Genomic DNA, 21493 nt, shown 5'->3' with positions numbered 1-21493 from the left:
CGAGGGTTACATTTTGTACCCTGCCGGTTATCCCGAGAGCAAAATTAGGAAAATTCACTCTAGGAAGTCTCACTCTGGCCCTAACCATGCTTTTATGTATAAGGGTGAGACATCTAGCTCTAGGCAACCAACCCGTGCCAAGTTGCCTAGAAAGAAAACTCCTAATGCATCAAATGATCATGCCATTTCATTTAAAACTTTTGATGCATCTTATGTGCTTACTAGCAAATCCGGCAAGGTAGTTGCCAAATTTGTTGGGGGCAAACACAAGGGTTCCAAGACTTGTGTTTGGGTACCCAAAGTTCTTGTTTCTAATGCCAAAGGACCCAAAACAGTTTGGGTACCTAAAGTCAAGAACTAAATATGTTTTGTAGGTTTATGCATCCGGGGGCTCAAGTTGGATACTCGACAGCGGGTGCACAAACCACATGACCGGGGAGAAAAGGATGTTCTCCTCATATGAGAAAAACCAAGATCCCCAACGAGCTATCACATTCGGGGATGGAAATCAAGGTTTGGTCAAAGGACTTGGTAAAATTGCTATATCTCCTGACCATTCTATTTCCAATGTTTTTCTTGTTGATTCTTTAGATTACAACTTGCTTTCTGTTTCCCAATTATGTCAAATGGGCTACAACTGTCTTTTTACTGATATAGGTGTCACTGTCTTTAGAAGAAGTGATGATTCAATAGCATTTAAGGGTGTGTTAGAGGGTCAGCTATACTTAGTAGATTTTGATAGAGCTGAACTTGACACATGCTTAATTGCTAAGACTAACATGGGTTGGCTCTGGCACCGCCGACTAGCCCATGTTGGGATGAAGAATCTTCATAAGCTTCTAAAGGGAGAGCACATTTTAGGATTAACAAATGTTCATTTTGAGAAAGACAGGATTTGTAGCGCATGCCAGGCGGGAAAGCAAGTTGGAGCTCATCATCCACACAAGAACATCATGACGACCGACAGGCCGCTTGAGCTACTCCACATGGATTTATTCGGCCCGATTGCTTACATAAGCATCGGCGGGAGTAAGTATTGTCTTGTAATAGTGGATGATTATTCTCGCTTCACTTGGGTATTCTTTTTACAGGAAAAATCTCAAACCCAAGAGACCTTAAAGGGATTCTTGAGACGGGCTCAAAATGAGTTCGCCTTAAGGATCAAGAAAATAAGAAGCGACAACGGGACGGAGTTCAAGAACTCTCAAATTGGAAGCTTCCTTGAGGAGGAGGGCATCAAGCATGAGTTCTCTTCTCCCTACACGCCACAACAAAATGGTGTAGTGGAAAGGAAGAATCGAACTCTTTTGGACATGGCAAGAACCATGCTTGATGAGTACAAGACACCGGACCGGTTTTGGGCCGAAGCGGTCAACACCGCCTGCTACGCCATCAACCGGTTATATCTTCACCGAATCCTCAAGAAGACATCATATGAACTCCTAACCGGTAAAAAGCCCAACATTTCATACTTTAGAGTTTTTGGTAGCAAATGCTTTATTCTTGTTAAAAGAGGTAGAAAATCTAAATTTGCTCCTAAAACTGTAGAAGGCTTTTTACTTGGTTATGACTCAAACACAAGGGCATATAGGGTCTTTAACAAGTCCACTGGACTAGTTGAAGTCTCATGTGACGTTGTGTTTGATGAAACTAACGGCTCTCAAGTAGAGCAAGTTGATCTTGATGAGATAGGTGAAGAACAGGCTCCATGCATAGCGCTAAGGAACATATCCATTGGGGATGTGTGTCCTAGGGAATCCGAAGAGCCTCCAAATGCACAAGATCAACCGTCCTCCTCCATGCAAGCATCTCCACCAACTCAAAATGAGGATGAAGTTCAAGTTGATGAAGGGCAAAATCAAGGAGATGAGCCACCTCAAGATGATGGCAATGATCAAGGGGGAGATGCAATTGATCAAGAAAAGGAGGATGAGGAAGAACCAAGACCGCCACACCCAAGAGTCCACCAAGCAATACAACGAGATCACCCCGTCGACACCATCCTTGGCGATATTCATAAGGGGGTAACCACTAGATCTCGTGTTGCTCATTTCTGTGAACATTACTCTTTTGTTTCCTCTATTGAGCCACACAGGGTAGAGGAAGCACTTCAAGATTCGGATTGGGTGGTGGCAATGCAAGAGGAGCTCAACAATTTCACGAGGAATGAGGTATGGCATTTAGTTCCACGTCCTAACCAAAATGTTGTAGGAACCAAATGGGTCTTCCGCAACAAGCAAGATGAGCATGGTGTGGTGACAAGGAACAAAGCTCGACTCGTGGCCAAAGGGTATTCACAAGTCGAAGGTTTGGATTTCGGTGAAACCTATGCACCCGTAGCTAGGCTTGAGTCAATTCGCATACTATTGGCCTATGCTACTTACCATGGCTTTAAGCTCTATCAAATGGACGTGAAAAGTGCCTTCCTCAACGGACCAATCAAGGAAGAGGTCTATGTTGAGCAACCTCCCGGCTTTGAAGACAGTGAGTATCCTAACCATGTTTATAGGCTCTCTAAGGCGCTTTATGGGCTCAAGCAAGCCCCAAGAGCATGGTATGAATGCCTAAGAGATTTCCTTATTTCTAATGGCTTCAAAGTTGGCAAGGCCGATCCTACACTCTTTACTAAAACTCTTGAAAATGACTTGTTTGTATGCCAAATTTATGTTGATGATATTATATTTGGGTCTACTAACGAGTCTACATGTGAAGAGTTTAGTAGGATCATGACACAGAAATTCGAGATGTCGATGATGGGGGAGTTGAAGTATTTTCTAGGATTCCAAGTCAAGCAACTCCAAGAGGGCACCTTCATTTGCCAAATGAAGTACACTCAAGACATTCTAACCAAGTTTGGAATGAAGGATGCCAAGCCCATCAAGACTCCCATGGGAACCAATGGGCATCTCGACCTCGACACGGGAGGTAAGTCCGTGGATCAAAAGGTATACCGGTCGATGATTGGGTCATTGCTTTATTTATGTGCATCTCGACCGGATATTATGCTTTCCGTTTGTATGTGTGCAAGATTCCAATCCGACCCTAAGGAATCCCACCTTACGGTCGTAAAGCGAATCTTGAGATATTTGGCTTACACACCTAAGTTTGGGCTTTGGTACCCTCGGGGATCCACATTTGATTTGATTGGTTATTCGGATGCCGATTGGGCGGGGTGCAAAATTAATAGGAAGAGCACATCAGGGACTTGCCAGTTCTTGGGAAGATCCTTGGTGTCTTGGGCTTCAAAGAAGCAAAATTCGGTCGCTCTTTCCACCACCGAAGCCGAGTACATTGCCGCAGGACATTGTTGCGCGCAATTGCTTTGGATGAGGCAGACCCTGCGGGACTATGGTTACAAATTAACCAAAGTCCCTTTGCTATGTGATAATGAGAGTGCAATCAAAATGGCCGACAATCCCGTCGAGCATAGCCGCACTAAGCACATAGCCATTCGGTATCATTTTCTTAGGGATCACCAACAAAAGGGGGATATCGAGATTTCTTACATTAATACTAAAGATCAATTAGCCGATATCTTTACCAAGCCACTTGATGAACAATCTTTTACCAGACTTAGGCATGAGCTCAATATTCTTGATTCTAGAAATTTCTTTTGCTAGCTTGCACACATAGCTCATTTGAATACCTTTGATCATATCTCTTTTATATGCTATGACTAATGTGTTTTCAAGTCTATTTCAAACCAAGTCATAGGTATATTGAAAGGGAATTGGAGTCTTCGGCGAAGAAAAAGGCTTCCACTCCGTAACTCATACTTCGCCATCACTCCGAGCAACTCTCTCTTCTTTGGGGGAGAAATGAGCATCAAGGAAAAGGACTTCATCCTTTGGGGAGAGAGTAAAAGCTCAAAAGCAAAAGGACCGGATTTTGTCTTTGGTATAATCTTAACTCATTTACTTATGACCAAAGGGGAAGAAATTACAGGAGGGCTCTAATGATTCCATCTTTGGCGATTCATGCCAAAAAGGGGGAGAAATGAGCCCAAAGCAAAAGGACCGCACCACCACCACCAAATTCAAAAACTTAGTGCTTTCCAAAAGTATTTATCATTTGGTATCCTATTGTGTTTAAAAGGGGGAGAAAAGTAGTATTTCAAAAATGGTATATCAAAACCCTCTTGAACACTAAGAGGTGGATCTCTTTTAGGGGGAGTTTTGTTTAGTCAAAGGAAAAGCATTTGAAACAGGGGGAGAAAATTTCAAATCTTGAAAATGCTTTACAAACTCTTATTCATTTACCTTTGACTACTTGCAAGAGATCTTTGAAATGAATTTACAAAAATTTTGCAAAAACAAAACATGTGGTGCAAACGTGGTCCAAAATGTTACATAAGAAAGAAACATTCCATGCATATCTTGTAAGTAGTTATATTGGCTCAATTCCAAGCAACCTTTACACTTACATTATGCAAACTAGTTCAATTATGCACTTCTATATTTGCTTTGGTTTGTGTTGGCATCAATCACCAAAAAGGGGGAGATTGAAAGGGAATTAGGCTGACACCTAGTTCCTATATAATTTTGGTGGTTGAATTGCCCAACACAAATAATTGGACTAACTAGTTTGCCCAAGTGTATAGATTATACAGGTGTAAAAGGTTCACACTCAGCCAATAAAAAGACCAAGTTTTGGATTCAATAAAGGAGCAAAGGGGCAACCGAGGGCACCCCTGGTCTGGCGCACCGGACTGTCCGGTGTGCCACCGGACAGTGAACAGTACCTGTCCGGTGCACCAGGGGACTCAGACTCAAACTCTTCACTCTCGGGAATTCTCGGAAGCCGGCGCGCTATAATTCACCGGACTGTCCGGTGTGCACCGGACATGGCCGGTGCTCCAAGGAAGCTCGGCCTCCTGAACTCGCCAGCCTCGGGTTCGCGCAGCAGCCACTCCGCTAAAATTCACCGGACTGTCCGGTGTGCACCGGACTGTCCGGTGTGCCAGCGGAGCAACGGCTCCCTGCGGCGCCAACGGCTCCCTGCGGAACATTTAATGCGCGCACAGCGCGCGCAGAAGTCAGAATCGCCCATACCGGTGCACCGGACATCAAACAGTACATGTCCGGTGTGCACCGGACACCCAGGAGGGCCCACAAGTCGGAAGCTCCAACGGTCAGAATCCAACGGCAGTGATGACGTGGCAGGGGCACCGGACTGTCCGGTGTGCACCGGACTGTCCGGTGCGCCATCGAGCAGAAGCCTCCCGCCAACGGTCAAGTTTGGTGGTTGGGGGTATAAATACCCCAACCACCCCACCATTCATTGCATCCAAGTTTTCCACTTCTCAACTACTACAAGAGCTCTAGCATTCAATTCTAGACACACTAAAGAGATCAAATCCTCTCCAATTCCACACAAAGCCCTAGTGACTAGTGAGAGTGATTTGCCGTGTTCATTTGAGCTCTTGCGCTTGGATTGCTTCTTTTCTTTCTCACTTGTTCTTGAGATCACAACTCCATTGTAATCAAGGCAAGAGGCACCAATTGTGTGGTGGCCCTTGCGGGGAAGTTTTGTTCCCGGCTTTGATTAGAGAAGAGAAGCTCACTCGGTCCGAGGGACCGTTTGAGAGAGGGAAGGGTTGAAAGAGACCCGGCCTTTGTGGCCTCCTCAACGGGGAGTAGGTTTGCAAGAACCGAACCTCGGTAAAACAAATCTCCGTGTCTCTCTTGCTTATTCGCTTGGGATTTGTTTTGCGCCCTCTCTCTCGGACTCGTTTATATTTCTAACGCTAACCCCGGCTTGTAGTTGTGTTTATATTTGTAAATTTCAGTTTCGCCCTATTCACCCCCCCCTCTAGGCGACTATCAGTACGGCTAAAATTCACCGGACTGTCCGGTGGTGCACCGAACTGTCCGGTGAGCCAACGGTCGTCAGCACCAACGGTCGGGCGCGAAATCTGCGGGCAACGCGTGGTAGCTCCAACGGTCGACAGGGGGCACCGAACTGTCTAGTGTGCACCGGACAGTGTCCGGTGCGCCAATGGGTCCGGAGCTGCAATGGTCGTCAGTGCCCGATTTGGAAGGCAATCGCGCACCAGACAAGCTACAGTGGCTGTCCGGTGGCGCACCGGATTGTCCGGTGCGCCACTCGACAGAAGACTAGGATAGCCTTCCTTGTTGGCCTCCAACGGCTCCTAGCTGCCTTGGGGCTATAAAAGGGACCCCTAGGCGTATGGAGGAGTCACCTAAGCATTCACTAAGCATTCTAAGACTCCAACACTCCGCCTCCGCGCATTTGATCAATTGTGTTAGTGATTTGAGCTCTATTCGAGTTGTGAACTCTTTGTGCTACGTTTTGAGCTCAAGTCTTGGCTTGTGTGCGTGTGTACTGCAGATTTGTGTGTTGTGTGTGTTGCTCTCCTAGCCTTACTCTTGTGCCTTCTTTGTGACCTTTATTGTAAGGGCGAGAGACTCCAACTTGTGGAGATTCCTCGCAAATGGGAGAAAAACTATAAGGAATAAAGCCGTGGTATTAAGTTGATCATTGGATCACTTGAAAGGGGTTGAGTGCAACCCTCGTCCATTGGGACGCCACAACGTGGAAGTAGGCAAGTGTTACTTGGCCGAACCACGGGATAAAAATCGCGTGTCTCTTGTGTTGCCTTCTCTGTGATTGTTTTATCCACAAGAACTCGCTTCTAAACTACTTAGTCGCGCTAACACTTTAATAACCAAGTTTTGTGGCTAATTAGTGTTTGATTTTATAGGATCACCTATTTACCCCCCCTCTAGGTGCTCTCAGTAGTGTGCACTTGTGATGCTTGGGTGCTGAATAGAAGCGCCATGGGGTCCCTTTTATAGCCCTAGGGGCCTAGGAGCCATTAGAAGCTCCATTTGGAAGCTTCATACTTGCCTTGTCTGTGTGTGCACCAGACTGTCCGGTACACACCGAACAATGCACTATGCAATGGTCACGAATCCCCTGATTGATGCTTTCCTGATCTGGGGGCACCAGATTGTTCGGTGACCTAGTTGACCGTTGGCGCTGTTGACATGGACGATGTAGCCATTGGTCGCCAGACACATCGGATTGTCCGGCGCTCTGCCTGGACTGTTTGGTGATTTTTAGCTGACGAGGCCCAGCCATGGCCAAGGCTGACCAGTTCGACCGTATAGGCATCAAACTATTCGGTGCACACCGGATTGTCCGGTGGGTGGCACCGGACTGTCCGACGCTTCCCAGACCTACCCACTTTCTTCTATTTTGTGCTAAACCCCTTTGCTTCTTTTGGCTCGACTTGAGAGGTTCTCTCGCACTTAGAAAAACATAGTTAGCAAGTAGAACAAGTGATTAAGTGTTAGGATCTTACCTTTATCACTCTATTTCAAAAGTATTTGCAATATGTGCAAACTCAAGCCCAAAAAGTGTTTTTCTCTAAAAATAGGTTAGAACCCAAACAAAAGTACTAGAAACATTGTAATGGACCTATGCAACATATTTACAAGTGCAAACCTTACAATTGTACCATTTTACATCAAGTCGCTCACTTGGTTTCATGTTTGTGCTTTCTTTACACCTCTGCTCATGCTCTTATCAATATGGTTAGTGCAAAAATGGTGTGTTGGGCATTTAATCACCAAAACAACTAGAAATGGCCCAAGGGCACATTTTCCTTTCAATCTCTCCCTTTTTGGTGATTTATGCCAAAATACCTAAAGCAACTCAAAAATACTAACTTAACTAGATATGAGCTGTCAAGCTCTAATTGAATAAGTATAGGATTTGGCAAATTTTGGTCATTTAGCCACCACTCATTTTGAATTTTGCAATCAAACTCATTTTTCTCACTTATAAGTCAAAACTCTTTAGCTTTGCAACTCAAACTATTTTTAGAGACTAGTTTTGATCAAATGCCAAAGCTCCCCCTTTGTCCCATAAGAAAGATTTCTCCCCCATAAGAGAATAGTTTTGCAATAAGAGAGCTCCTCTTTGCAATCAAGAGGGTTTTGATAAAAAAGACAAGTTTAGAACTATTTTTTTTAAAAAAACTCTAAGTGGTGGTTGATCCAGTTGCTTTGGCCTTAATTTCTCCCTCTTTGGTATTAAGCACCAAAACTGAGAAACTAGCAGCCTCAAACCTCATTGTCTCACCAAAAATAGCAAATTAAGAGCAAAAGGCAATGAAATACCAAGTGCGACTTGGAACAAAATACAATGATATCATTATGTAGTGGAAGCCTTTTTCTTTGTCCAAGTCCACATTTTCCCTTTCAAACCACCTTTGAGACTACATCAATACAACTCAAGCAAACATATTAGCCTTAAAGGGTCAAGTTGTAGCATATCCTCCCCTAAATGTATGCATGAATGCACAAGGACTTGTGAGGTCTGGGGATGATGTTGGGGGCCTTCGGCTTACGAAGGTCCTCAAAAACAGGATTTAACAGTATTTCTGGAGTTTAATGTGTGAACAGGTATCTTCGGACTCAAATCGGTATCACAGCAGACCAGAATAATACGAAGGTTGATACATCGCCGAAGGTGTGAGCAGGAAAGCTTCGGCATGATAGCAACAAAATGAAACCGACTTAAAGATGAAAAGGCTATTCAGACCTCGATAGATTACAATAGAATTATTATCAAATGTAAAGGGCATGAATGTAATTTTGCATAGGCTGTGACCTGTGCCTATAAATAGGTGAACAGTACCCCCGTACTGGTGGGGGCTGATTGGGCATTCACTTTTACGTCACGCTTGTACTTTCATCTCCTTCAAGTTGAAGGTACATTTGTAATTCAATGATTATTTCTGTTTATATATGATAATAAGACATGGTTGTTTATGTTGTTCATTATATTTCTTATAATTCATCCTTCGTCATTATACAATATATTTATGAAGGTATGCCCTTCATAACCTTCGTCCGAAAACCATTATACCCTGAGAGGAATAATGCTTCGAAGGACGAAGGACTTTACCGATTAACATTTTCTATGTTGCCTTGTTCTTGACTTATAGCATTTGAGAACAAGTCCCCAACAGATGACATTCTACAACTTGAGCACCAAGATAAGCAATAAAGTACAACAAAGCTTAAGAACATGGTCAAAGGGCATAAATACACATGTATGCTATAAATCAATCCAAGTTCCACGAATCTAAGACATCAAGCTCACTACGTAGCTCACAAAACCTTCTTTCTTCTAAAGCCTTGGTGAAGATATCAGCTAGCTGGTGATCAGTGCTAACATGGGAAATATCGATATCTCCCCTTTATTGGTGGTCTCTCAAAAAGTGATGTCGGATGTCTATGTGCTTAGTGCAGTTGTGTTCAACTGGATTGTCCGCCAAACAGATTGCACTCTCATTGTCACATAAGAGTGGGACTTTACTCAGATTGTAGCCAAAGTTCCAAAGGGTTTGCCTCATCCAAAATAGTTGCGCGCAACACTAGCCTGTAGCAACATACTCGATCTTGGTGGTGGATAGGGCAACATAATTTTGTTTCTTCAAGCTCCAAGACACCAGGGACCTTAGAAACTGACAAGTCTCTGATGTGCTCTTCTTATCAACCTTGCACCTGGCATAGTTACTGAGTGCTCGAAAAAACTCGGTAAACTATTTGACACTAAGCAAAGATGGTCTTTTCGGTAGTGTACAATCCTAAGTACCTAGATCATAAATATAGTTAAGAGACAATATCTATAGAGAGTTGCATAGAGACAACCTTTTCGCGAAGATATTGTCTCTTTTTATTTTCTTACACCCTAAATAGTGTTGTAAATACATATATCTCATACTAGACGAACAACATATATCACATTTGCCACGATAAAAAAGGTTACTAAGATCAAATTAATAAGCAAGTGAGTACTAGTCACATTGACACCTCATCTATACCACAATATAATCCATCACTTTAAACTTCGCAAAACCCATCCAACTAAATCACTCTCACACCCATGATCTCCACTAAATACACCAAACAAAATGCACATAGATTTAACACTATCAAAACCAACGATTCAGATCATTGGATAATCCATCATCTCTTAATCACTCAAATACAATGGACAATATTATTTGGATCATCTCTCACCCACGACCCTGCCGCCCTCAACCCCCCCTCCCCCCTCACTCGCGTCGTCGCCACCGTCACCCCCTCCCCTCGTGTCGCCACCACCGTCAACCCCTCCCTTCTACAGGATCATAGAGTTAGCACGGGCTATATGCTAGTAGTGTAAGTCCTCTTGCCCTCTTCCTTTTGTGTGTAGCTTCTTTACTAACTCAGTACGTGACCAAGTCCAAAGTGCTCTCCATTTGAATTTTCCCGTGGAGGATCTTTTAGGTCTAACTGTAGGATTATAGTGAGGCTACGCTAGTGCAAAACAAAATTTTCAACCCTATAAAACTAAGATCTACTGCTGGTATAGGTCATGACATTACCACTAGACGCGCAAGATAGCAAAAACCATCTCGATGTAGATGAATGTGTCGAGCAGTGCCATGCAGTCATCGGTGTCCTTCACGTCCTCGCGTCGTTCGTCCTAGTGCTCCAGATGCAGCACCTTTGAGGTATCCACACGTGTAGGGAGGAAGCATCACGTATCTGACTACTAGGTCCACTACGACGACATGGTGAGAGGAGCGCGACTGTTGGTGTTCTAGTGGGCAAATTAGGTTAACCCTAACCCCACCCCATCCCTCATTACATAGGTGTCTTGATGGGCTTCTAACTCTGAGACCCACCAGCAACCCTAAACCCAGTCTAATTCAGATCCTATCCAAATTAAGCTTTCCTTCTCCTTAAGTGTGTGACCTTATAGGTTCACATATACATAGACATGATCCAAGTACTCTTATTTATCCCAATAATTAACAGCGACATCTAGCAAAACATATCAACTCCTATTTAAATTAGTGCCCTTAGTTTTAGTGGTGTGCTCACCTATACCCTTAGTCGTGTTTTTTGCTCAGCTGTGCCCTTCTGTTCTATAGCACTGGAAGGGCACAGCTGAGAAAAAAACACGACTAAGGGTATAAGTGAGCACACCACCAAAACTAAGGGCACCAATTTAAAAAACTAAGGGCATGATTCTAACAGTAACACCAACTAGGACAAAAGGTTCAACCGGGCCATGACTAAAAAGTGACTTTTAAACATCAACCAAAACAAAAGACCCTTTGATGGCCATAAAATTTAGACCTAGGACTGACGCTTACATGAGTCCTGGACCCCAACACGATAGGGGATAAATGTGCGAAAATTTCTCTAGGTATAATAATAACAATAAAACCTAACGCTAGTGCAAAACAGGTCCTTGCAGCAAGCTTCTTTTTTAAAGAAAAATGCCTGCTTTGAGAAGCTCCCCCTTGAAGAATGCAATTCTGCATACAGCAGCAAGAAGGAATGCAATGGCATACACTACTAAACTCCGTCACCTACCGAAAAATTTACTAGTACGTACTGGACAGCTCGTCGTCATTTCATTGCCAAAGATGTGGCCGACGCCTCGGCGATCAACGAGAGAGGCTGGCGAGCTTGGAGGCAGGCAACGATGTCAAACGGGTGCAACTCAGTTCCATCGAATATCAGATTGACTCCTGGCAAGGCCACGTCCTTGGTGTTGGCGTCCTCGTGATCCGGTTTCGCTGCGGGCGTGGTAGGCTGCTCTTCGGAGACCGATCTTGTAGCAGCCTCATACACAGGAGTGAGCGCATATGACCTGTCGAGATCCAGAAGCATGACAACGAATCAACAAAACTAGGACTGCAAGAACCTTACTCGAACTATGCATGTATGTATGTATATACCTGAGGATCCTCCCATCAAAGCTCAGAACTTCGGTGAAGCATCTCTGCCGTCTCGCTGGTTTGGCTCTTTCGTGTTCAGCGGGGGGGCTACTGGAGTGAGTGGGCGTAGACGGATCATGGAACGGGCTCCATCTGCCGCTGACAATCTGCACCAGTTTGCGCGGGGAGTTGTTCTTGGAGCCTCCCCGCTGATTGAACAGCCTCGCCGTTGGGCCGGTCGCTTGGTACTCGGTGCACAGCTCTCTCAGCCTCCTCCTCACGTTCTGCATCGTCTCGTAGTGCTCAGCGATGTCGTCTTTCTGAAGCATCTGTGACTCGACGACCCTCTCGCAGATCCTCTCGCAGAGCTGTGGGCTAAACAAAGGGATGCCGAACTCTATGGTCAGAGGCACCCACTCAAAGCTTCCGTGCTCGGACGACTCATTCGCCCTGTGAAGCCTTAGCAACCGAAGGTACCCAACCGTGCTCAGCTCGACTCTATTGGACAGGTCCTCTAACAAGAGGATCAGACTCGAGACCTGGTCCTCCGGCAAGTCGGTGCCGACTACCGTGGATGGAATCGACCCATCGGCATTTTTCAGCGGCAGCGGGACGTCTATGGTGACGATGCTCCCTGTCTCGTCAAGATCGTGTTCGCTTAATGGCTGCACCACCACAGCAGAATGCTTTGTCATCGAGTTCAGGTAGTGCAGAAGAAGGCTTCCTTTCACCAAGTTCCCTTCGAACTTGCCGCCTAGTCCGCCCACCACAGACTGATCCCAGGACCATATCAGCGCCTTCTCGCAGCTGGCCAATGGTTCAGGCAGCAACCTCAGCCGCTGCCCCTTCATGAAAACGGCAGATACCGGGCCACAGGTCCCTGATGTGTACAGCGCCAGTTTCATCCAAGGTGTCATGGAAGAGTAGGAAGGCGGACCAAAATGCACTAGACCAGATGGGCAGGGCAGGACTGAGGAAGATGGGAGAGGGATCATGGACACTACGATGTCGTAGTCCCTAGCAAGGAGTCTCTCTAGCGTCGATGGGGCCAGAGAAGCTAAGCTCTCGCAGCGAAGAATGTTGACTCGGTAACTTCTTTTGCTCTTGGACGATGGACCGTTAGCAGCTGAAGCACCCAGCTTTGGAGCCTGGACGCTGTCACAGTCGTGTTTGAGTATGCTTTCCTTGCCTTCAGACACGATCGTCGAAGATGCTGATGATCTATTCGCATCTGCAGCATCAGAATCACCCATCTTGTTGTCCTGCAGTGATAGTTGGCCACCATCAGAGGATTCTGAAATTTGAGTCGAGTTCTCAGCAGCATTATCGACACCGTCGTTTCCCTTGTTTTCCTTAGCACAAGTGGTGTCTAAACCGTCCTGGACAGAGCTCTCCTGGTTATTTGCTTCACTAGTAGTCAGGTCAGCTGTTTCAGTTGAAGTTCCGCCAGACAGCAAGCACTCGAGGAAGGATCGGAGGCTGAAAGCATGGTTTGCGAATTCCTGCAGCACACCTTCAAACCGTTTCCCCTCTAAACTGGCAAGATCATTGCATAGATCAGCAATACAAGAATCGCCAAGCTTTCCTGCCTCGTATAGTGTCACAGCATGCGACTTCAAACCTGCAACAGGTCAGTGGCAACTGTACTGTCAGTTAGAAAGTTCAGACACATCTCGCTGGATATCAGTGATATCGCACGTAGATTTCTGCCAAACATCTGTCAGGCAATTAAATGCAAGGGAAATCTATCTAACCTGGAGACAGTGAGCCCATCATTAAGTATGAAGTTACATTAGCATCGACAATGAAGCCCACATAAGCCATCCCGGAGTTCTTGTGTCCATCAGAATCACTGCTAAGCAACTCATGACCAGACTTTTCTGAGGCGACACTCGTACGAGAGCTTTCAACTTCATCGCTGAGAATGTTGTTGGACAGTGCAGGAGTGCTCGAATCCCTAAGAACAGAGTCGGTATCCAGAAGCTTCACAGCCCATCCTAATCGGCAAGCAAACGATGCAGCTGCCTGGAGCTGGTAAAGGTCGACTTGTAAAGTTGTAGCCAGTTCAGCAACCGTGGCATTTTCACTTGATACAACGAATACAGCATACAGTAGCCTGCGGTGTAAAAAAAATCGGGCACTGGTTTTAACAGCTACATAAAAATCTAGCAGTTGGCTACAGTTAAGTAGGGAATGCAGTTCGTTACAGCTTCACAGAAGACTACTGATGGAAACTACTCACTCTTCAATTGGATCTTCGTAGGACTGATCCTTGTTTGAAACAAAACCTTCAAGCCTGGAAACTGAAGTGGTGGTATGAATTCAAAACTGAAGCGTCACAAAATAGATGGTTGGCTACAACAAACCAGAGACCTAAGGTGTCTATGGTCCATATATTCCTTTTTAGAGACAGCATGACAGATTCAAGCTTCTTCCTGACCTTTTCTTCAGCAGCACAAAAAAAAGGAGAAAAGAAGAGAGGCAACTATGCAGATGAATATGGCCATATGGGCCCGCATGGCAATGATCTTAAAATGGGCCCAAGTCATGAAATCATAGAGTTAAATAGTGACAAAGCTAAAAGCTTTGCTGATGCTTCTTACCTCTAAAACGATCATCAGGATAAACAGGGACATCGAAGTATACCATCCCTCTCCTATAAAGGCCCCGTACTACCTCCGGGTCAAATAGAACATATGAATTGACTTCCTCCTTACATATTTTATCTATCGCTGATGTCTCGTCTTCTGAAAGCTTCTACAGCAATGTAGCGCATCAGTTCCCATCAATGCAAGATACTACTAATGTATTTTTTTTTTTTGCATTGAGAGCAAACAATGTATGCTTTACGTGATAGGAAGATAGCACTGTATTTCTTTTTTTCTTTTTCCTGTCAAATTGCAATGCCCTTAATCGACAGAAATAAAAATCACCATGAATGGATCTGACCTTAAATTCTTCCAGTGTGAAGTTGACAAATCGAACGCCCCACCATGGTTCTATTGCTAAATCTGCAGGTTCTGCTGGGAGCAACTCTTTCGCAATTGATTTGTTCAGTTTCCACATTATCTTCTGAAATATCCGAAAATGGGGTTATTTTTGTAACAGGAGAAAACATGGAAAAGGTCATTTTCAGTATGTTCTCGTTAATTCCATTCAGGCCCTGTTCGGTTAGATCAAATTGAGGTCAGGTATAAGGGTTAGTTTGGCAACTCTATTTTTCCATGTAATTTCTATTTTTTCCTTGATAAAATAAAAATCTCGTCAAAAAAATAGGGTTGCCAAGCTAGCCCTAAATAAACTTAACCGTTCTAGAGTAAACGAACATGCCCTTAGGAAATAATAACCCAAGTGTGTCCATTCCTATATCACAGCAAGACTACACATGCCAACAATAATGTTAATGAAAGATCATGGTACAGTTGATAAATACCTTTGATCTGCACTTATTCATGATATCAATAAATTCATTTCTTCCTACCCCTGTAATCCTCAGAGCATCTGCAGCACTGAAATTTGGAATACTGTCGTATGGTTGCTCTGCCAATATTATAAACAAGTCAGATAAAAAAAACCCCTATTATTTGCAACAACAAAAAAGCTATCCACAATCAGTATGTACCCCCCCCCCCCCCAATTTCAAATTATAGGCCACTTTAGCTATTCTAGGTCAAACTTTTCTAACTTCGACCAAATTTATAGAATGAACCAACATCTACAACATGAAACTAGTTTCCTCAAATTCTCCATGAAATATGTCTTGATAGTGCATTTATTTGAGCTTGTGCATGGTAATACATTTTTCTAAAAACTTAGTCAAAGCTAGCAAATCTGACTTCGAACAAAGCTAAAGTAAGCTGAAATTTGAACCGAGTATTAGTACAAAGGATCAAAGAACGGGTGTACAATAATCTCCATAATATAGATGCTTTGAAAAGTGAAAAGTGCATATTGCCGTAAGCCTAGTCAGACTTTTCTAGTCTCCAGAATGAGCAGAAACCAATTACAATTTACAAATAGGACATATACAAGAAACAAAACTTATTAGCATGATGCGAAGATTGTGTCGTAGGTTCTCAAGAAATGATGTTTACGAGTTATATCATTCCTTTCTTTCATGGTGGAAAGTATTGAAATATCCCTATTAATTAAGGTTTTAGGCATGACGGCAGCTGAACTAGTGGAATGCGATGGCATAAAAATTAATGTTATCTATAACAAACGGTTACCATTCTTCATAGCTTCGAAAAGGACATCACAGTAATATCTGAAGGGTGATATCCTCATCACTCGGCATATGAAGTCTGCAAGATGGTATGGATATAACTGCAAAAATATTGTTCCATGGCAGTCATGATATAGATGTTTTACAAAAGTACCCACGGGCCTAAGAATATTAGTAAAAGAACTGTGTTACATGAGCAAGCTTCAGTCATAGTATTTAGCATTTCGAAGAAAGAAAGAAAGAAGTATGGAAACAGGTAGATTAAAATTGTTTATGATCGTTTTGAAGCCTGGCTAGGAACTCTGCTGTTCAGTATAAGTTTCCCAGTTACTTGTACAAGTAGCTTATAAACAAGATATCATCAGAACAGGAATACAGGATACAGATTTTTCTCTTTTCTGCGGGATATCCTAAAATAACTGACTAATTAAGGATCGGAAGAAGAAAGATGTGGACAACGTACTGCAAGGTTTTTGCGGAGATAGCGCATCAGGTCCTCATAGTAGTCCCCTTCCTTGCATACTTTTCTGGCGAAACAGGAGCTCCATGGCAACCTCTTACGTATACAGTAATTCACAACCCTGTGGCAATATTTGTATGTAAACCAGAGGAATCCAGACATGCATGTGTGACAACAAATGAATGAGGCGCTGTGCAATCAAAAAGGTCGCTGCTCATTATACAACAGGGATGATGGCTTTGAATTATGTTCTGCAACAAATTTGGTATTCACGAACTGCATGGTGTAGAGATATTGATTATGGTTATTTGCAAATTTTTTTCATCGTGTCCATTGCCTTCTGCTCTTTTTAGGTAGCTAGAATCATTGCGTTTTTAAGGACGCATATAATGCTTCTAATTCTCTTCGCATTTTTAACAGATGTCAACAGCAACTATCAGTAGTTCAAACAAACGCCCCCTAATTGTCGGGGTTTGATCTGTCGCTGACATTTACGTACCTGCGGTGCCATTCTTCCTTGGAGACCAGCGCTGCCTGGATGCGCTTGGGGAGGACCTCCCACGACGACTCCTCCCTGATGGCCTTCACCATCATCTGCTCCTCCACCGTCGCCGCCATCTGCTGCTGCATTCTCCGATCCTCCCCTCTCGACGACCTGCCTGCTTCCCTTTTGTTTTTTTTCCCTCCTCGATCGAGCAATGCAAGCGGCACGGCCGTCTCGGATCCCGCCCAATATACTCCTGATGAGAGAGGAGAGGGAGATGCGGTCATGCGGACGAACTCGGCGTGGAGAGCTGCTGCGAGACCCGCGCGAGCTCGCCCGCGAGTTCCTCCACGACCACGACGGAAGGTTTTTATTTGGGGGCATCAGGACATGCAGCCACGCGTTACTATGATGCGAACAATTTTATTCATTTTTGCTCGAGATGTAATTGCAATAATGTTGTCTCTTTAATAAGTGTGTTTGATCTCTACCCCTTAAACCCACCAGTTTAAACTAAACTAGGTACACCCCACAAATCATCCCATGCACTCATGTCTCTACTAAAGCCACCAAAAAATTTAACCCTAGATAAATCCCACTATAAAAAACCAACGGTCCAGATCGTTTTATTTGTCTATTCTCTCTTACTTAAACACATCGGACGGACATTTTTTAATGGATCATGCATCAACGCTACTCATCAATCATCTAAGCGCCTCCCTTCCCACGAAACCCCTTCCCCAAACTACCTCATCCCCAATTCTCTCTTCTACCTACTTGCCTCCATCTCGGCGAGCAGTTTGTTGTAGACTACGGACGACGGATGTTCGCGGAGGACGACGCACGAAAGCCTATTTTGTTTTTCTCATTTTCTGTAACCTATAAAACGTTTTGCAGCCATTTTTTCCGCCAAAACGATTTCTGCAGCCTTAATGACAGGTTCATCATGACAATCTTCAACCATGGCAACATTCATCACATACCGAAATTTGTAATTTTAAATGTGAAAACGCGATTTGATTCAACAAATAAACAATCATGAGCAAGGGAACCCCGACCACACACCAGAGCAATGTTACACCTTAAGCGTCAGGATCAAATGATCATTGAACGTTCGAAAAATGAACACCTAAATAAAACTACTTCATCTCTATCTCTACCCCTTAAACCCATCAGTTTAAACTAAACTACGTACACCCCACAAATCATCCCACACACTCATGTCTCTACTAAAGCCACCAAACAATTTAACCCCACATAAATCCCATTATAAAAAAATCAACGGTCCAGATCATTTTATTTGTCTATTCTCTCTTACTCAAACATATCCGACGGACATTCTTTAATGGATCACGCATCAACGCTACTCATCAATCATCTAAGCACCTCCCTCCCCACGAAACCCCCTTCCCCAAACTACCTCCGCTGCTCTCCTTGATCCCTAATTTTCTCTTCTGCCTACTTGCCTCCATCTCGGCCTCCCCCTCCACTCCTCGCCCCCGAACATCCGGCGCCGTCCACACCCCCTGCACCCCGACTCCCCTCATTCTTCGCGGCCGCGATGGCGGCGTCCATGGCATCGCCGTAGGGCGCGCTCCGAGGCGTGGAGGGCCTCTCCCAAGAGGAGCTCTTCGTCTGGCTCCCCGTCAAGGGCATCCTCGTCCAGGACCAGGAACCCAGGGTCCCTGTTCGACATCGGGTTAGCCCACAAGAGCCTGTCGAAGGTCGCTCTTCGAGGACCCGCCAGACTGCAAGCCGTCGGCCTCCAGCGGGATGAGCGCCGCCACCGCCGCCAGGAGGGAGGGCATGCAAGGTGAGATTCTGACACGTCACTGTTTCAGATTTGTTCAGGGGAACATGGTTCCCTTCTCGATTCGTTAGGAAACTATTTTTCTCGCTTGGCCGGTAGATAGATGGCATGTTGCGTCGCCGTGCTTGTTCGGACGTCTACTCCATGGAATTCTGTATATATCACCCCAAGATTCCATCCACTCGTGTGAAGGTTTTAGTCGAATTCATTTAACTTAACCTCTGATTTCGATATCCAGATCGCCGATTGGAGTTAAAATCGGTTGTAAATCCCAGACAAGTCGATGAGATGTAGCTTCGCTAGATTCCGAGAGTTGATTTATTAGAATTTAAAAAAAATGTGATCTCGGTTCGTGCCCACTTGTATCAATGGACGCACCAGTTACAAGTTAACAAGCGGTTCGTTCTTAGTGGTTCTGTGACGGAGGGGAATCTGAGAAGACTGAAATTTGATGGCGTGTTAGAGTTGGAAGCTTGTGGAGGAGTAATTCTCGTCGTGGGGGTAGGGGATTCGTTAAAGACTACAGTTACATCTGAATTTTTTTTGTCATTAACTCCATAGGAAACTCGTTCCTCTGCCTGCGAAATGAAGTAATGGCTTCGGCAGTGGAATTCCGAGCCCCTTCAGGTTCATTTATTTCAAAAAAACTCTTAGATGCTTAGCAGCATTACTTGGATTGGATGGACAACGAAAATCCCTTTCTGGGTTTGCAAGTGTGTGGTGATTGACTGAATCAGCTGTCATTGGACTCAGGGCACTTGGTCAGATTACAGTGGTAATCGCGATGAGGTTAGGGGGCAAGTTGCTTGTATCCTCTTGAGCTGCTTCAGAAGTTATAGAACGAGAAATGGTTCTCTTTTGCTCTCTCTCGTTATTCCGATCACTTTTGCCACGTTTCTTAACGTCTATTTATTTCATTGTATTTTAAATTTATCGTATCATTAGTACGGGCACTTTACTAGTCTCACTAACGTGCGTGACCAACTGCAACCAAGACCGTGATGTCGGTTATGACAACTACTAGAGCTACATGGATAAGTAGCTGCTTCATTTACAAAATATCTTCATTTACTGATTCTTGCAAAATAGCTTGATTCTAGTTATGTCAGTCAAGGTTTAAGCGAGACTGAATAAGATAGTTTTCCCCCATAAGCTACGGGCCTGTTTGGTTCGGCTTTTTTCTGAAGAGCTTTTCTGAAAAGCTGGCTGTGGGGAAAAGCTGGCTGTGCAGAGAAGCTGGTGGTTAGAATCTAGGTGTTTGGTTCGCCTGTTGTGGAGAAAAGCTGGTGGTTAGAATCTGGGTGTTTGGATACGCAGATTCTGAGATTGTAGATTCTGATTCAAAAAAGGAAACAGATATAAACACCGAACCAACAAGAAGGTCATTACATTAAAATTAGTAGAGTTCATTACAACATAACTATCGATACATTGACATATTAAACTACAACACTAATGCATTTGTGTATTTACAACACTAATGCATTTGTGTATGATGTGAAAATTGGTCAAAAATGCCCTTGTTGTCTTATGTGCGTGATATAAATAAGCTCATTTGGACATCACTTATTAATTATGTTCTTTTAGTGCTACCGTATTCGGTATTGATTTTTTATACGAAATATATTCGAAAGCGTGTAAAAGTTAAGGCACAGAAAAAGAACTGTCGTCAGACGCTTCTGGGCGACGCGGCCTTTCCACCGCTTCCGCTTCCGCGTGTAACAACTGTGGCCGCCAGAATCGCGGCGCACAGAAGCTGTTCCAAAAGCGATGCGTTTGGAACCTCAAAGCGCTTATTCCGGCCAGAATCGGCTCCAAAAGCCGATCCAAACATGGGCTACGATTTGACACTTCCTTTAGATGTCATGTGAAATGTACCTGCCAACTACTTCAACTACAGTCTATTACTTCACCATTCTTAGCAGTAGAATTTGAATCATCCTCTCTTGAGAACCTAAATCATAGTCCAATACATGGTTGTCCGTAGTATCCCAGCTGAATCTAGTACCCAAGTTCTAATATATGCATGTGGTTTTGTGCTTTTCGCTACTACACTCACTCTATTTCGGTTGTCCGCAACAGATCGTGTAAAATAAAATATTATGGCTCTAGATTACGGTGTTTATAGACTGAAGTTTAAAATAGGGGATGATATAGTATAGCTGCTGGAGTCAACCTTATGTGGTGATTCTAGATTTGTAGTGAAGACCATCCAAAATTTTGGTATCTTTGTTCAAATTTAGCGATAAGGATGCCCAAAAGTGTTGATGGAGACATTGGAATGCATGAATCATGAAATAGGTATAGAATTTAGAAATTGGTATTGTGCCAGCCGAATGTCATTTGTTTGGATGTCCATGTAATCACAGTTAGACCGTTCTGCTCGCTTGTCTTTGTCAAAATGTCCCACCTGGTAACGTCCACGACTGACGAGTGGGCCTTGTTGACCGTTCTGAATATGTTTGAATTCTGAATATGCCTGGGTGAATTCTGAATATGGATGGTGGTGTCTGAAAGCATCATTGTTTGGTTTTGAAAGCAGTGACTGGAAGCAGCAGCAGCAGCATTACCTGTTGTTTGGTTTTGAAAACGGCGGTAGAACTGTTAGAGACTTGTTCTCAAATGCTATGAATTAAGAACAAGGCAACACAGAATGTTAAACGTTAATGCCCTTCGTCCTTCGAAGCATTATCTCCCTTAGGATATAATGATCTTCAGACGAAGGTCATGAAAGACATACCTTCATCATCGTAATATTTATC

At 44.1% G+C, this 21493-nt stretch overlaps 1 protein-coding gene across 3 annotated transcripts; it reads right to left on the bottom strand.

Moving 5' to 3' along the window:
- Positions 1 to 11130: 11130 nt before the first annotated feature.
- LOC103630387 (protein FAM91A1) lies at positions 11131 to 17294 on the bottom strand. Of its 3 annotated transcripts, none has more exons than XM_008651441.2 (10): positions 16937 to 17294; positions 16441 to 16558; positions 15982 to 16078; positions 15186 to 15292; positions 14702 to 14824; positions 14356 to 14509; positions 13995 to 14055; positions 13507 to 13868; positions 11774 to 13373; positions 11131 to 11685 (listed from the first exon to the last, which is right to left on the bottom strand). In XM_008651441.2, the coding sequence occupies exons 1-10, from the start codon at positions 17206 to 17208 to the stop codon at positions 11442 to 11444; spliced, it is 3138 nt and encodes a 1045-aa protein (XP_008649663.1). In that variant the 5' UTR covers positions 17209 to 17294; the 3' UTR covers positions 11131 to 11441. The 3 variants fall into 3 exon arrangements, with proteins under 3 accessions (XP_008649663.1, XP_020395156.1, XP_020395157.1); XM_020539567.1 differs by having other exon boundaries at positions 14356 to 14506; positions 16937 to 17259; XM_020539568.1 differs by having other exon boundaries at positions 14356 to 14499; positions 16937 to 17258.
- Between the last annotated feature and the right edge of the window lie 4199 nt (positions 17295 to 21493).

The sequence above is a fragment of the Zea mays genome, chromosome 6, assembly GCF_902167145.1.
Source record: "Zea mays cultivar B73 chromosome 6, Zm-B73-REFERENCE-NAM-5.0, whole genome shotgun sequence".
In the NCBI taxonomy this organism is placed as follows: Eukaryota; Viridiplantae; Streptophyta; class Magnoliopsida; order Poales; family Poaceae; genus Zea; species Zea mays.
The sequence above is the reverse complement of the archived record's forward strand: the minus strand, read 5'-3'. Positions and strand labels throughout refer to the sequence as shown.